The sequence below is a fragment of the Strix aluco genome, chromosome 13 (assembly GCF_031877795.1).
Source record: "Strix aluco isolate bStrAlu1 chromosome 13, bStrAlu1.hap1, whole genome shotgun sequence".
Classification (NCBI taxonomy): domain Eukaryota; kingdom Metazoa; phylum Chordata; class Aves; order Strigiformes; family Strigidae; genus Strix; species Strix aluco.
Window position 1 is genome coordinate 20,895,526 of NC_133943.1, and position 17,591 is coordinate 20,913,116.

At 58.6% G+C, this 17,591-nt stretch overlaps 1 protein-coding gene and 1 pseudogene across 1 annotated transcript; both read right to left on the bottom strand.

Moving 5' to 3' along the window:
* Positions 1–912: 912 nt before the first annotated feature.
* LOC141929196 (protocadherin alpha-5 pseudogene) lies at positions 913–3,801 on the bottom strand (annotated as a pseudogene).
* A 9,593-nt stretch (positions 3,802–13,394) lies between these two features.
* On the bottom strand, positions 13,395–16,881 carry LOC141929197 (protocadherin alpha-3-like). The gene is made up of 2 exons (XM_074838378.1): positions 16,839–16,881; positions 13,395–16,568 (listed from the first exon to the last, which is right to left on the bottom strand). Exons 1-2 carry the CDS (start codon positions 16,879–16,881, stop codon positions 13,510–13,512), a joined length of 3,102 nt encoding a protein of 1,033 aa, XP_074694479.1. The 3' UTR covers positions 13,395–13,509.
* Between the last annotated feature and the right edge of the window lie 710 nt (positions 16,882–17,591).

Here is a 17,591-nt window from a genome sequence, read left to right on the forward strand (position 1 = left end):
ACACCGGCCCCCTCAACACATCCACTTACAAATCCCACCTGAGGAGAAGCAACGAACCGTCATGGACACATCAATGGATGTGGAAGCTGCTATGGATGCCCATCACCACACAAGGACAGCAGGCTGAAGCGCTACCCTCCCACAACCCCTTTCTCAAGACAAGAAGGAAAAGGTCAATCAAACAGGATTCAAAAGTCTGCACATCACCCCCCTTACCAACACATTCCTACGTCAGGCAGGCAGCAGCACAAGGGACTGCTCTGCTGCAAGATCTTCATAACCTCAAGAGACTCTGTGGCATTTCAGTACCACACACTATCTCAAGTTCCAGAAGGCCTCCAGCTGCAGAACCTTGGAGACTGGGAAAGGATCCTGGGCAGGAACATTCGGTGCCCTTCCTGCCTCAGGCTTTTCTCTGATCAACCACTGCTCCCCACTCTGGGACACGTGTTCTCAAGACAAACACATCATCTCCCATTCTTGTCTTCTTCTGATATGCAGAGGGAATCAAAGAATGAGATGAGAGATGAGGAAAGGGAACAACAGGAAACCAAAACTGATACCAGCCCACTCAGCACCGGTAAGAAGACAGTACAGAGTGCCTGGGGACCATCACCACCACAGCCGGCGTGTCCTGCACTCCTTCAGCAAGCTCGGGTGCAAATGCCACACACCAGCAAGCAAGAGCGGCCCCAAAGCCCACGTCGTGGCACCTCTCCCCGCAAGCGGCAGTGACTTGACTGAACGGGACGACAACTGCCACCCACAACAGCAAAGCCCAGCGGAGGACGGGAACTGCTGCTGCTGGCGGCAGCAACACCTTCACTTCCCCCCCACCACCGCAGCCCCAGCAAGAGCCCCGGGGCTGCGGGGAGGACGTGAGGGCAGAGGCAAAGGTGCCACAACCACCCTTCAGCCCCCGCCACGCACCCACCGCCCGCAGGCCCCGCGGGATGAGCCCGGCTCCCACCAGCGCCTGCCCACGGGACGCGCCAGAAGGGCGGCAGCGGGCAAGGGGCGTCGGGGGAAGGGCCGGCAGGCGACAGAGGGACGGAGAGAGGGAGGCAGGGAGAGAGGAAGAGAGAGAGTTAAGGAGGGAGGGCCACTGACCGTGTCCAGCAGAGCGGGCGGCTCCGGCTGCGTCTCCTTCGCCGCGGGGCCGGGCGGCGGCGGGAAGTTGGGGCTGAAAACCATCAGGTCGCTCTTGCCCGCGCCGTCCGCCACGCACAGGCTCCGGCTCTGCCGCTGCGAGTACGACCAGCTCCCCACTTCGCTGGCGCACACCAGCGTCGCCGGCCCGGGCCCCGACAGCACGGCCGCCCGCGGCGCCCACCGCGACGCCCCGTACAGCACCACCGCCAGCAGGAACAGGCTCGACACCGCGCAGATGGCCACCACCAGCCACACGTTCGTCGCCGCCGCCGCCGCCGCCGCCGCCGCCGCCGGGCCGCCCTCCGCCGCCCGCAGCCCCGACCCCGACGAGGACGACGAGGACGAGCCCGCGGCCGCCAGCGCCGCCTCGGCGCCCTCCACCAGCGACACGCTCAGCGTGGCCGTGGCCGAGCGCGCCGGCTCCCCGTGGTCCCGCACCACGATCACCAGCCTCTGCCGCGGGCCGTCCGCCTCCTCCAGCGCCCGCGCCGTGCTCACCTCGCCGCTGTACAGCCCCACGCGGAACGGGCCCTTCCCCCGCGGCTCCCACAGCTCGTAGCGCAGCCACGCGTTGTAGCCCGAGTCCGCGTCCACCGCGCGGATCTTCGCCACCACCTGCCCCGCCGGCGCCCCCCACGCCGCCCACGCCCACCACGCCCCCGAGCCCGGCCCCGACGCCGCCGAGCCCGCGGCCCCGGGCCCCGGCCCGCCGCCGGCTGCCGGCAGCAGCGCCGGCGCGTTGTCGTTCTCGTCCACCACGAAGAGCTGCACCGTGGCGTTGCCGCACAGCGGCGGCTCCCCCGCGTCCACCGCCCGCACCTCGAACTGCAGCACCTGCACCTCCTCGTAGTCCAGCGGCTGCAGCGCCCACAGCCGCCCGCTCTCCGCGTCCACCGACACGTAGCTCGACGCCGCCCGCCACCCGCCGCCCGCCGCCGCGCCCCCGCCGCCGCCCTCCCACACCGAGTAGCTCACGCGCCCGTTGCCCGCCTCGTCCGGGTCCCGCGCCCACAGCCGCGCCAGCTCCGCGCCCGCCGCGTTGTTCTCCCGCGCCAGCACCGTGTACACGGCCTGCGCGAACGCCGGCGCGTTGTCGTTCACGTCCGACACCGGCACCCGCACCCCGCGCCTGGCGCGCAGCGGCGGCGCCCCGCCGTCCTCCGCCCGCACCTCCACCTCGTACTCCGACACCCGCTCCCGGTCCAGCGCCTCCCGCAGCACCAGCGAGTACGAGCCCGCGAACGTCGCCACCAGCCCGAACGGCGCCGCCGGCCACACCGCGCAGCGCACCCGCCCGTTCGCCCCCGAGTCCCGGTCCGACACGCTCAGCAGCGCCACCACCGTCCCCACCGGCGCGTCCTCCGCCACCGGCACCGACAGCGACGTCACCCACACCTCGGGCGCGTTGTCGTTCACGTCCAGCACCTCCACCACCACCTTGCAGTGACCCGACAGCGGCGGCGTCCCCTTGTCTCTCGCTTCTACCGTAATCTCGTAAATACCCGTTTCTTCGTAGTCTAATATCCCTCGAAGTCTGATTTCTCCTTTTTTTTCGTCAATAGTGAACATGTCTTTTACTTGAGCGGCGGCACGCCTACTAAATAAATATATAATGTCACTATTGATTTCTTCGTCCAAATCCCTGGCACTAAGCGTGATTAACAGACTCCCGACCTCTGAACCCTCCAAGACTTTCACTTTATACACCGACTGGTTAAACTGGGGCGCGTTGTCGTTGGCGTCCAGCACCGACACCACCAGCTCCATCGTCCCTGTCAGCGACGGCCGGCCCCCGTCACTCGCCGTCACCACCAGCCGGTGCACGGGAACCGTCTCGCGGTCCAACGGTTTCGTTAAAACAAGAGCCAAAGACGCGCTCTGGTCATTATTCCCCTGATGATCGAGACTGAAGTGCTCGCTGGGGCTGAGGGTGTAGGAGAGCTGCGCGTTGGCCCCGATATCCGCATCCGACGCGCCCTCCAGCGGGAAACGAGAGCCCGGCAGCGACGATTCCGCGATATTAAAGGCTTCTTGGTTAACGGGGAAGAGCGGGGCATTGTCGTTGATGTCGGTGACCTCCAGCTCCACGTGGAAGACGCGCAGCGGCCGCTCCACCAGCACCTCCAGGCGCAGGGCGCACGGCGCGCTCTTCCCGCACAGCTCCTCCCGGTCCAGCCGCGAGCTCACCACCAGCGCCCCGCTCGCCCCGCTCACCTCCACGCTCGCCCGCCGGCCCTGCGCCACCAGCCGCAGCCGCCGCGCCTCCGCCTCGCCCGCCTCCAGGCCCAGGTCCTGCGCCAGCCGGCCCACCACCGTCCCGGCCTTGGCTTCCTCCGGCACCGAGTAGCGCACCTGCCCGCCGCCCAGCGCCCAGGCCGCCGCCAGCACCAGCACCCGCACCGCGGGCGCCCCGCACAAGCCCATCGCCGCCGCCGCCGCCGGCACCCGCCCGGGCCCCGCACGGCTCCCCGCCGCCGCCCGCACGCCCCGGCTCTCCTGCCCGCCCCGCGCCGCCCCCCCGCGCTCACAGCCGGGCTCTCCGCCGCACCGGGGCGGAGCCGCCCGAGCCGAGCCGCCGTTTCTGAGCCTGCAGCGACACCGTGTGCTGCTCCGCCGCCTCACGCGACACGGTTCGTCTCTATCCACCATCGTTCCTCTCCTCCTTCTCTTCGCTCTTTCTTCTCTCCCGTCTTCCTCTTCTCTTCCTTCTCCTGCTCGGGCTTGCCCTGCCGCCCCCCGCTCTCTCCGCCCCTTGCCCTTCTCTTTCCACCCTTCTCTCTTCTTTCCCCCCGATCGCAGCTCACCAGCCGCCGCCTCCGCGGCCGAGACCAGCAGAGTCGCACCCATCGGCGCTAATGACGGGGCAGCAGCGCCGGAGCGCGGGACTCGAGCCAAGGCCGAGGCTCTCGGGGACCAGCTCTGTTCAGCGCCGAGAGCTCAGGTTGGTGCGTGTCGTCCCTTTACGATTTCTTTCTTTCTCCTCCGTGTCATCGTCCTTCCTTCCTTCCTGGCTTGCTTTTTACTTGCATAGTGTCAATGCTTCCCTCCTTTTTTACTTTTCATCTTCGTTGCTTTCTGATATTCTCTTTTTCTCGCCCTTTTTCTCTCTTTCCTTTCCTACTTTCCCACGTCTTAGTTTTGCCTAGCCTCTTCTTCTGTTTCCATCCTTGTCTCCTCTGTTCTTCTTCGCTACCAAAATGTTCCCAAATGTCTACACCATGCTCGCAATGAAGCATGGACATGTCCCGTGGAAAGAGCTCTCCTTCCTCTTCCTCACCACCCTTCACCAAGCCTTGCAGAGTGCCCCGCAGTACCGAGGATGCCGAGTTCCTCAACTCCATTCAGCATCTCGAGATAACATCAGTGCATGCTGGGAATCTTCCTCAATCATCTCTTCTTGCTTGCTTGCTTGCAAGGAGTCCTTCCTTTCCTTCTTTTTTTTTTACTCCTTCTTTCCTCCTTTCTCTTCTCTCTTCTTTCCTCTCTTCCTTTCTCTCTGCCTTTTTCTTTTTGCCCCGCTCTGACCTTTCTTTGTCTCTCCTTCTCTTCTGCTTCCATCCTTGTCTCTTCATTTCTTCCTTTACCAAAATGTTTTAAAAATAGCTGCACCAGGCTCGCCATGAAGGAGGGACACGCCCTTTGGCAAGAGCTCTCGTTCCTCTTCCCTAGCACCTTCCTACGGTCCATGCACCTGCAACTTCCCCTCCCCTCGGCATGAAGGCCACACTCCTCAGCCTCCAGTCCTCTCCGGGACCCGGCAGATAACACAGCAAGGCAATCACATGGCAAAGAACAGCTCCGTGACATCCGAACACAATCCACCACCCTCTGAAACACAAGCCCAAGCCCCAGGTACTTCAACATCCAAGAAAACCGGAGCCAAACAGCCCAGGGGAGTCTCTCAGTTGGGAACTCAAACCCATCACAGCCCACCACGACAACTCTCCAGGAAGGCTCACAAAGCACGGGGCAACCACAGCTCCCCACTGAGAACATCTTCTGGATGCCCAACACATCCACTCCCAGAAACACATTAAGGTCCCTCCTCCACCTGTCCCGGCTGCCGCCTGCTCCCACCGTGCCTGGAAGCAGCAGCAGAGGAACGAGAGCAGGCAGTGGTGCTTTGCTGCTCCAGCCCTACAGGCATTACAACCCAGGCAACCTTCGCTCGATCCAACAGGAAAATGCCGCAGCTGAGCAGGAACAAAAGCACATCTGTCTCTCAAACACATCCACTGTAGGTGTGAGCGACTTACCTGGAGCATCACTGAGTGCTTCTTCAGAAATGAAACACTTTCAGGGGAGGGGAATTGGATTTCAAGGATATTTTCCCTTAACTTTATCTGCGTTTCTGGGGAAGCTGGACAGGAGAAAATGGCTCATGTTCTGCAAAAAGTGGACAATGCCCAGTGCCCCTCATACACTTCTGTCACAGGGGAAGCAGGAGGGACACCTCAAAGCTAAGGACATTCTCTCAACGTCAACCTTAGCTCAGGAGACTCGCGAAGCCATTCCCCAAACTGATGGACAACTGCCTGAAACTCTGACACCCAACAGCTGCCAAAATTCAGCAGTCTGCATTTCATCCACGTTACCAATGTGAGAGAATGGGAAAAAAAAAAAAAAAAAGGATGGAAGTTTTTGGTAAGAGGAGAGAAGAAAAGCAAAGGATCCCATTCTGCTGTGTTGAAACACAAGGTTTGCAAACTTCTTGGATACAGACAACACTTGTTCCTCTCCGTAGCAGGACTAAGAGCAGACAGGTAACCAAGGAGAGGCTCAGAGAAGGCTGGCCAAATGTGATTGAAATTTGGAAAAGCTCTGGTTTGACCAACACCATTCCCCATCCAAGGGGAGGGCTCCAAGCTGAGTATGGCAGATGTCTGCTCATCTGACAGGAACCGTACAGAGAACACCAAGGCACGAGGACATGCAGCGCTTGTGGAGGTCCTGAGAGGATCCCAGGCAAGCAGCACGGTGCGCCGGGCGTCTTCCCAAGGCTTTCTACTGCAATCCTCTATCCCAAGCCCTGGGAAACGGCATCTCCACAGCTGAGCACACATCCTCCAGTTCTTCCCCAGTGACACACTCCATGTTCTACACAGCATCTCCATTTCCTCAGGAAAGACGCTTCCCCACTCAAAGTCACCCTCCCCCTGATTGCCCCAAGCCCTACTCCGTGCCACTCGGAGGATCGCGGCCACAGTACCCACACATTTCTCCACCACAACACCAAGCCCCAGCACTAAAGCCCACACTGAGCATGACCCAGGCCTTCGCACGCCCTCACCTTCCCTCACGACTGGCACAAAGAACATCTGGAGGGATGCAAAGCCACACAGTGACTGGCAGGCTCTTCCCAGCTGCTGGAACTCCACCACGAATGCCTTGTGCCTCTTCAGCAATCTCAGATGGAAACACCACAGAGCTGCACAGCAGAGGTCTTAACGATTCTGTGATGGGAGTTGGGACAGCTTGTGCTGGGTTTGTGTGTGTGCCGGGTTTTTGGTAGCGGGGGAGGCTGCAACAGCGGTGGCCCCTGTGAGAAGCTTCTTGAAGCTCCCCTGGCTCCAAGTTGACCCAACTCTGACCAAGGCTGAACCAATTAGCGATGGTGGCTGTGCCTCTCTGATAATATATGTAAGGAAGGGAATGTGTGAGGAAGAGTTGTGAGAAGGACACCTGTGTGAACACCGAGGTCAGAGGAAGAAAGGAGGAGGAAGGGGGGAGGTGAGTCAGTGCAGAGACACCCCCCCTGTATCCCGGGGTGAGATGCAGGGCCCCCACCACCACCCATGGAGGTCCATGGCGGAGCAGAGATCTGCCTGCGGCCTGGGAAGGACTCCGATTTGTGGAAACAGACTCTACACTCAGAGAGTTATACAGCAGGTATGTTTACTCCGGCACCGGGGTGCAAGGGGATTTCTCCACAAAGCTTGCACCCCCCCAGCACATTTTACCAAAAACTTATCGAGTGTGCATATACATATTCATTGGTTACATAACACAAATATCCACATGCATGAGTGAGGCTGGGTTAGCTCTAGAGGCTGGTGTCAGCAGTTTATATTCTCTTTGCACCTGCATGTTGCCTCCTGGGGGGCGTCTCCGGGGTCTGTTGGAGGAAGGCTCACAGTCCTCCTCACCTTGTACTTCTCCTCGGAGCATGTGCAGATTCTCTCAGCCAATTTCTTGAATAACAAGAGTGTTTTCAGCCGGTTTACTCATTCGATCTTATCTAAAAGTACCAGTGTATCCATTTCGACCATCCATATATGGCTATCTTATTCATTACCAAGACTAAACTAGTTAGAGCACATCTGCTTTCCAAGCACAAGAAGCATATTTTTGCCGAACATGGTAATTCTTGGTAAGTTTCCACAGAAAACTGCTTAGTTTTGATGAACACAGTAGTCCTTGGTGAGCTTCCACAGAGCACTCAGGGCAAGCAGGATTATTAAGCAATATTCAGAAATCATTATAAGTTGCTATAAGTAAATACATTGCAAAGAAGGTGAGCGTTTCCTTGTATCAACTCATGTTGGAGAAACCTCGCAGAACACTGTCTCCTGTGAGAGAGACACCACGCACGAGCAGGGGAATGTGAGGTTTCTGCCCTCTGAGGAGGGAGGAGTGGCGGACTGGCTGTAACCCCCCCCCATTCCCTGCCCCCTGTGCCACTGGCGGGGAGAAGGTAGAGAGGTCGGGATCAAAGCTGAGCCCAAGAAGAAGGGAGGGGTGCAGAAGGTGTTCTTTAAGATGTGTTAATGCCTTTCACTGTCCCACTCTCTCTGTTAAGTGTTGTCATTGTTAGTGTTTGAATCAAAGTGATGGTTTTTCTTCCCCTAACGAGTCTGCCTTTTGCCTGTAACCATAATGGGTGAGTCAGCCCTCTCTGTCTTTATCCCAATTCCTGAGCCTTTCACTTTATTTCCTCCTTCCCATTCCTGAGGGGGAAGGGCTGAGTGAACAGCTGCCTGGTGCTCAGTTTCCCTCTGGGCTCAAACCATGACACAGCTCTGATCCCAGTCCACACGGGTTTCATTCTTCAGGACAACCACACCAAACGCTGAAGCACCAGCGCACCCACGATGTCAACTGGGTGGGGGAATTTGTACCACAGAAAACCAGAGCTGGGCTGCTGTGAAGGATTTGGCACCAACGTGCACATATCGGAGTTAAGCATGACAAGGGGACACACCATCTCTGCCGAGGCCGACTGTGCAAGTGCAGAAGGAGGGGAAATCAAGCACACACAGATTACACCCACCTCCTCCTCACACCCGCTTACAAATCCTGCCCAAGGAGGAGCAAGGAACCATCACGGCAACATCAACGCATGTGGAAGCTGCTATGGATGCCCACCACTACACAAGGACAGCGGGCTGAAGTGCTGCCCGCCCACAACACTCTTCTCAAAACCAGCGGGAAATGGTTCATCAGATAACGGCCATCACTCTGCATCTCATCTCCTCTTACCAGCACATTCCCTACGGCAACCACGTAGCAGCACGAGGGACTGTCTCTGGTGGAGATCTTCATAACCTCAAAGGACATTGTAGACATTTCAATACCATGTAACCTTCTCCAAATCCAGGAGGTCTCCAAGTCTGCACCTTAGAGCCTGGGAAAGGGTCTTGCAAAGGAACACTCTCTGCCCATCCTGCCTCATGCTTTCCTCCAGGCATCCTCCATTCCACAGTCTGCGACACGCGTTCTCAACACAAGCACATCATCTCTCATTCTTGGTTTATGTCATGGCCCATGCTCTTCCCAAACATTTCCACTTCCGTCAGGGAACTCTTCCCACTGCTCCAGGTCACCCTTCACATCAGGAGATGCCCAGGCCCTACTCACTGCCACTGACACATTCACCTCCATGAACATGCCACCGTTTCCTTTCAGTCCAGCTTTTGTGGGCGCTTTCATCAATGATGGCACCACAGAAGTACATACAGCTGGTATCGCATGGACGGTGTCCAGCAGACTCTCCGCAGCTCACCCTTCGTGTTTGGCAATGCTTCAGTAATCTCAGATGGAAATCTTACAGGGGTATCTTACCAGGGGAAAAGAGGATGACAGCTGTGGGGTTGGCTTTAAGCCCTTATAAGGGAAATTTATTCGGGTTTGATGTGTTGGCAGGTAAAAAATGGTATTTACCACATGGTAGAGTGTGGAGGTTTGGAGGAAGAGGAACAGGGGTGACTCCTGTAAGAACTTTGCAGGTTGCTCCTTTACTACCACGATCTAAAGTAACCCGTGTCTCTCAATATCCATTGCCAACTGCTGCCAAAGTGGTGTTTTAGAGGTAATTACAGATCTTGAGAAAAGAGTGTTCATAAGTCGCACCCATTCCCCTTACAGTTCTCCAGTTTGGCCAGTCTGTAATCCAGATGGGCGGTGATGGCTAATGATCGACTACTGGAGATTGAGTAGTTACACCCCCCCTTTAACAGCTGCTGTCCCAAATATAACATCACCACTAACAGCAATACAGGCAGCAGCTCGCCCATGGATGGCTGCTGTAGAGGTTAAAGATGTTTTCTATGATTCCCCTAAGGGACGAGGATAAGCCCCAGTTTGCCTTTACTTGGGAAGGGACACAATACACCTTTAATTGCCTCCCACAGGATATAAACATTCCCCCACTACTGCTCAGAACGCTTTGGCCAAACTGCTCGACACAGTGGAGATGCCGTTGGGTGTCCATATATATCTGTATACAGATGACATTTTGGTTGGTGGAGATAGTAAAGAACAGGTAGGGCAAGTGGCTGAAACCATCTGGGACCTGTTAACTAAGAAGGGACTAGATATTCTGCTCTCTAAATGTCAAGGTCCTGGGCAAGCAATTACATTTTAGGAGCTTGGTGGGTGGCTGGAGCAGTTGCAGTACCTGATGATACCCTATCAGCTATGGAAAAGGGGCAAATTCCAGGTAATAAGGCAGAATTACAGCACCTGCTAGGTACAGAATCACAGAATCACAGAATCGTCTAGTTTGGAAAAGACCTTGAAGATCATCTAGTCCAACCATTAGCCTAACATTGACAGTTCTCAACTACACCATATCCCTAAGTGCTATGTGAAACTGACTCTTAAATACCTCCAGGGATGGGGACTCCTCCACCTCCCTGGGCAGCCCATTCCAACACCTGACTACCCATTCTGAAAAGAAATACTTCCTAATATCCAGTCTGAACCTTCCCTGGCGTACCTTGAGGCCATTACATTGGGTTACTGGAGAAAGCATATACTGGGGTTGTCGGTGATTGCTCGTCCTTTATATGTTCTGCTTTGAAAAAATAGAGAGGGACTGGACTCCACAACATACAGAGGCCCTGAGTATTTTAAAGGAGGAACTTAAGACCTGCCAGAAGTTGCGGCCCTTATACCCACAGGATCCGTTGAGGGTGGAGTGGGGATTTGCAGAACATGCCTCCTTTTGCGGTGTGTTTCCAAAGGGACCGTGGGGACCAGCTAGATCTTTGCTATTTTCTTCCACTTCGTCTAAGGAAACGGCAGTTAAGGAAGCAGAGAGGTTGCGTACCATGCAGGATATTGTAGGGTATTTTCTTCTTTTAAATTTGAGGGGTAGCCCAGGCCGCCACGGCATGCTTATTTAGAGGGAGATAGTCGGTTACTGCCATTAAGAGAGGGTCCAGTCAGTATCTCCAAGCTGCAACAGCCTATAAACCCAGATTTGGGTTTGTTAGGCCAACCCTGTAAACCTTCCCCAGTCAAGGAGGCACCTGAACTGACTGCAGGTTCAGGGACACAAGGAGTGTGCTTTACTGAGGCCTCCACCTGCCGAGTGGGATTAAAATGGCAATATAAAGCAACAGCCTTGGAAACTGGTACAGTAAAAAGAACATAGAGGAGGGAGAACAGAGCGCGCAGGCGCGAGAGTTGCGTGCCCTCTTGCTGGTGGCAGAGAATGGTGCCGCTGTGATTTACACCAACGCCTGCGCAACTTATAAGGGTGCTACAGAGTGGATATGCTGTGGGAATCCGCTCGGGGGGAAGTGGGCCGAACAGAGGTTTGGAGGGCCAAGGACTGGCAGCAGTTGTTAGAAACAGGTCAGTCACAACCCCTAAAGGTGGGGTGGATAAAGGGCCATGCAAGACATGGGACCCTCGCTGCAACATGGAAGCAACGGGTAGATCACTTGGCCCAAATTAGGGTAGTTGACAGTGATAAAGAAGATTTAGATCCGCTGGCTGAGGGGCTACATATTAAGCGAGGCCACTCAGGGAAATTAGATCTGTTATGGGTGTCGGTCCCGGGGACGGCCTGTGTCATGAGAACATGTGAAGCAGTTCTTAAGGCTTGTCCACAATGTCGAATGAGGCTTAAGGCTAATCACCCAAATCAAGCGCCGGCCCAGCATATCAAACAAGGCAAGGGGCCCTGAAGCACCTGGCAAGTTGGTTATATCGGTCCTTTGAAGACACCTCATGGAAGGAGATATATCTTGGTAGGAGTAGAGGTGGTGTCAGGATTAACTATGGCCACAGCTGTTAGCACAGCTACTGGAGACCAAACATTCTTCTGCGAGGATGGTTTAGTATGTTGCCCATTCCTCAATGAACTCAAAGTGACAACGGCTCACACTTCATGGCCACAGTGGTGAAACACTGGACACGAAGAGAAGGTACTATGTGCGTGATCAAACACACAGAGATTACACCGGCCCCCTCAAACCATCCACTTACAAATCCCACCTGAAGAGGAGCAACGAACTGTCATGGCAACATCAATGGATTTAAAAGCTCCTATGGATGCCCATCACCACACAAGGACAGCAGGCTGAAGCGCTACCCTCCCACAACCCCTTTCTCAAAACAAGAAGGAAAAGGTCAATCACAGAATCACAAAATCATCCAGGTTGGAAAAGACCCTTGGGATCATCGACTTCAACCATCAGCCCTATTCTACAAAGTTCTCCCCTACACCACATCCCCCAGCATCTCATTTAAATGACATCTTGTCAAAGGACAATCATCCTTGAATGAACTCAAAGTGACAACGGCTCACATTTCATGGCCACAGTGGTGAAACACTGGACACGAAGAGAAGGTACTATGTGCGTGATCAAACACACACAGATTACACCGGCCCCCTCAAACCATCCACTTACAAATCCCACCTGAAGAGGAGCAACGAACTGTCATGGCAACATCAATGGATTTAAAAGCTCCTATGGATGCCCATCACCACACAAGGACAGCAGGCTGAAGCGCTACCCTCCCACAACCCCTTTCTCAAAACAAGAAGGAAAAGGTCAATCACAGAATCACAAAATCATCCAGGTTGGAAAAGACCCTTGGGATCATCGACTTCAACCATCAGCCCTATTCTACAAAGTTCTCCCCTACACCACATCCCCCAGCATCTCATTTAAATGACATCTTGTCAAAGGACAATCATCCTTGAATGAAGTCAAAGTGACAACGGCTCACACTTCATGGCCACAGTGGTGAAACACTGGACACGAGGACAAGGTATGAAGTGCGTGATCAAACACACACAGATTACACCGGCCCCCTCAACCCATCCACTTACAAATCCCACCTGAGGAGAAGCAACGAACCATCAATGGCTGTAGAAGCTGCTATGGATGCCCACCACTACACAAGGACAGCAGGCTGAAGCGCTACCCTCCCACAACCCCTTTCTCAAGACAAGAAGGAAAAGGTCAATCAGACAGGATTCAGAAGTCTGAACATCACCCCCCTTACCAACACATTCCTACGTCAGGCAGGCAGCAGCACAAGGCACTGCCTCTGCTGCAAGATCTTCATAACCTCAAGAGACTGTGTGGGCATTTCAGTACCACACACTATACCAAGATCAAGAAGGCCTCCAACTGCAGAACCTTGGAGCCTGGGAAAGGATCCTGGGCAGGAACATTCGGTGCCCTTCCTGCCTCAGGCTTTTCTCTGATCAACCACTGCTCCCCACTCTGGGACACGTGTTCTCAAGACAAACACATCATCTCCCATTCTTGTCTTCTTCTGATATGCAGAGGGAAACAAAGAATGAGATGAGAGACGAGGAGGGGGAACAACAGGAAACCAAAACTGATACCAGCCCACTCAGCAGTGGTAAGAAGGCAGTACAGAGTGCCTGGGGACCATCACCACCACAGCCGGCGTGTCCTGCACTCCTTCAGCAAGCTCGGGTGCAAATGCCACACATCAGGAAGCAAGAGCGGCCCCAAAGCCCACGTCGTGGCACCTCTCCCCGCAAGTGGCAGTGACTTGACTGAACGGGACGACAACTGCCACCCACAACAGCAAAGCCCAGCGGAGGACGGGAACTGCTGCTGCTGCTGGCGGCGGCAACACCTTCACTTACCCCCCAATCCCCCACCTGCAGCAAGAGCCCCGGGGCTGCGGGGAGGACGCGAGGGCAGAGGCAAAGGTGCCACCACCACCCGTCAGCCCCCGCCACGCACCCACCGCCCGCAGGCCCCGCGGGATGAGCCCGGCTCCCACCAGCGCCTGCCCACGGGACGCGCCAGAAGGGCGGCAGCGGGCAAGGGGCGTCGGGGGAAGGGCCGGCAGGCGACAGAGGGACGGAGGGAAAGAGGGAGGCAGGGAGAGAGGGAAGGAGGGAGGGCCACTGACCGTGTCCAGCAGAGCGGGCGGCTCCGGCTGCGTCTCCTTCGCCGCGGGGCCGGGCGGCGGCGGGAAGTTGGGGCTGAAAACCATCAGGTCGCTCTTGCCCGCGCCGTCCGCCACGCACAGGCTCCGGCTCTGCCGCTGCGAGTACGACCAGCTCCCCACTTCGCTGGCGCACACCAGCGTCGCCGGCCCGGGCCCCGACAGCACGGCCGCCCGCGGCGCCCACCGCGACGCCCCGTACAGCACCACCGCCAGCAGGAACAGGCTCGACACCGCGCAGATGGCCACCACCAGCCACACGTTCGTCGCCGCCGCCGCCGCCGCCGCCGCCGCCGCCGGGCCGCCCTCCGCCGCCCGCAGCCCCGACCCCGACGAGGACGACGAGGACGAGCCCGCGGCCGCCAGCGCCGCCTCGGCGCCCTCCACCAGCGACACGCTCAGCGTGGCCGTGGCCGAGCGCGCCGGCTCCCCGTGGTCCCGCACCACGATCACCAGCCTCTGCCGCGGGCCGTCCGCCTCCTCCAGCGCCCGCGCCGTGCTCACCTCGCCGCTGTACAGCCCCACGCGGAACGGGCCCTTCCCCCGCGGCTCCCACAGCTCGTAGCGCAGCCACGCGTTGTAGCCCGAGTCCGCGTCCACCGCGCGGATCTTCGCCACCACCTGCCCCGCCGGCGCCCCCCACGCCGCCCACGCCCACCACGCCCCCGAGCCCGGCCCCGACGCCGCCGAGCCCGCGGCCCCGGGCCCCGGCCCGCCGCCGGCTGCCGGCAGCAGCGCCGGCGCGTTGTCGTTCTCGTCCACCACGAAGAGCTGCACCGTGGCGTTGCCGCACAGCGGCGGCTCCCCCGCGTCCACCGCCCGCACCTCGAACTGCAGCACCTGCACCTCCTCGTAGTCCAGCGGCTGCAGCGCCCACAGCCGCCCGCTCTCCGCGTCCACCGACACGTAGCTCGACGCCGCCCGCCACCCGCCGCCCGCCGCCGCGCCCCCGCCGCCGCCCTCCCACACCGAGTAGCTCACGCGCCCGTTGCCCGCCTCGTCCGGGTCCCGCGCCCACAGCCGCGCCAGCTCCGCGCCCGCCGCGTTGTTCTCCCGCGCCAGCACCGTGTACACGGCCTGCGCGAACGCCGGCGCGTTGTCGTTCACGTCCGACACCGGCACCCGCACCCCGCGCCTGGCGCGCAGCGGCGGCGCCCCGCCGTCCTCCGCCCGCACCTCCACCTCGTACTCCGACACCCGCTCCCGGTCCAGCGCCTCCCGCAGCACCAGCGAGTACGAGCCCGCGAACGTCGCCACCAGCCCGAACGGCGCCGCCGGCCACACCGCGCAGCGCACCCGCCCGTTCGCCCCCGAGTCCCGGTCCGACACGCTCAGCAGCGCCACCACCGTCCCCACCGGCGCGTCCTCCGCCACCGGCACCGACAGCGACGTCACCCACACCTCGGGCGCGTTGTCGTTCACGTCCAGCACCTCCACCACCACCTTGCAGTGACCCGACAGCGGGGGGTTGCCCTGATCCGCTGCATCCACTTGCAGACGATAAAGACCAACATTCTCAAAGTCCAAGTCACCCCTAAGACGAATCTCTCCGCTCTTTCTGTCGATCCCGAAAACGTCTCTTCCTTCCTGAGGAAAAAACTGCCCGAGAGAATACGAGATATTCCTGTTCGTTCCCTCATCCAAATCCGTGGCGTTTACTCTGATCACTAAAGTGCCGCGTTCCGTATTTTCCAGAAGCTTCACTTTATACACCGACTGGTTGAACTGGGGCGCGTTGTCGTTGGCGTCCAGCACTGACACCACCAGCTCCATCGTGCCCGTCAGCGACGGCCGGCCCCCGTCACTCGCCGTCACCACCAGCCGGTGCACGGGCACCGTCTCGCGGTCCAGAGGTTTCCTAAGCACAAGAAATAAGGACTCAACGTCCTCCTCGGTCTTTTGTAAATCCAGGGAGAAGTGCTCGCTGGGGCTGAGGGTGTAGGAGAGCTGCGCGTTGGCCCCGATATCCGCATCCGACGCGCCCTCCAGCGGGAACCGAGAGCCCGGCAGCGACAGTTCCGCGATGCTGAGGTTTCTGCGGGCGGCGGGGAAGAGCGGGGCGTTGTCGTTGATGTCGGTGACCTCCAGCTCCACGTGGAAGACGCGCAGCGGCCGCTCCACCAGCACCTCCAGGCGCAGGGCGCACGGCGCGCTCTTCCCGCACAGCTCCTCCCGGTCCAGCCGCGAGCTCACCACCAGCGCCCCGCTCGCCCCGCTCACCTCCACGCTCGCCCGCCGGCCCTGCGCCACCAGCCGCAGCCGCCGCGCCTCCGCCTCGCCCGCCTCCAGGCCCAGGTCCTGCGCCAGCCGGCCCACCACCGTCCCGGCCTTGGCTTCCTCCGGCACCGAGTAGCGCACCTGCCCGCCGCCCAGCGCCCAGGCCGCCGCCAGCACCAGCACCCGCACCGCGGGCGCCCCGCACACGCCCATCGCCGCCGCCGCCGCCGCCGCCGGCACCCGCCCGGGCCCCGCACGGCTCCCCGCCGCCGTCCGCACGCCCCGGCTCTCCTGCCCGCCCCGCGCCGCCCCCCCGCGCTCACAGCCGGGCTCTCCGCCGCACCGGGGCGGAGCCGCCCGAGCCGAGCCGCCGTTTCTGAGCCTGCAGCGACACCGTGTGCTGCTCCGCCGCCTCACGCGCTGCCCACGAGCGCCCGCGCCGCCGGCCCCGACCTGCTCAGCCCCTCTCCCGGCCCTGACCGCCCTTCTGCCCGCTCCTTCGCTCTTGCTTTCTCCTCCTGCAGCGCTCTCTGCTTGCACACAGCCCTCGCTCGCCCTCGCACGCTTTCCTCTTGCCGCCTCCCGCTCCCTTTTCCTGACCGTTTCTTCCTTTCTCTTCCGACTCGGTTCGTCTCTTTCCACGACCGTCCCTCTCCTCCTTCTCTTCGCTCTTTCTTCTCTCCCGTCTTCCTCTTCTCTTCCTTCTCCTGCTCGGGCTTGCCCTGCCGCCCCCCGCTCTCTCCGCCCCTTGCCCTTCTCTTTCCACCCTTCTCTCTTCTTTCCCCCCGATCGCAGCTCACCAGCCGCCGCCTCCGCGGCCGAGACCAGCAGAGTCGCACCCATCGGCGCTAATGACGGGGCAGCAGCGCCGGAGCGCGGGACTCGAGCCAAGGCCGAGGCTCTCGGGGACCAGCTCTGTTCAGCGCCGAGAGCTCAGGTCGGTGCGTGCCGCTCATCGCCTTTACGGTTCCATTCTCACTCCTCCGTGTCATCGTCCTTCCTTCCTTCCTGGCTTGCTTTTTACTTGCATAGTGTCGGTCCTTCCATTCTTTTTCCTTTCCATGTGCATTTCCTTCTGACATTTTATTTTTCTCACCCTTTTTCTCTCTTCCCCTTCTCTTTCCTTCTTTCCCCTGTTTCAGTTTTGCCTACCCTCCTCTTCTGTTTCCATCCTTGTCTCCTCTGTTCTTCTTATTTATCAAAATCTTTCCCAAATGTCTACACCATGCTCACAGTGAAGCATGGACATGTCCCGTGGAAAGAGCTCTCCTTCCTCTTCCTCACCACCCTTCACCAAGCCTTGCAGAGTGCCCCCAGTACCGAGGATGCCGAGTTCCTCAACTCCATTCAGCATCTCGAGATAACATCAGTGCATGCTGGGAATCTTCCTCAATCATCTCTTCTTGCTTGCTTGCTTGCAAGGAGTCCTTCCTTTCCTTCCTTTTTATTTGCTCCTTTATGTTTCTTTCCTCCTTTCTCTTCTCTCTTCTTTACTCTCTTCCTTTCTCTCTGCCTTTTCCCTTTTGCCCCGCTCTGACCTTTCTTTGTCTCTA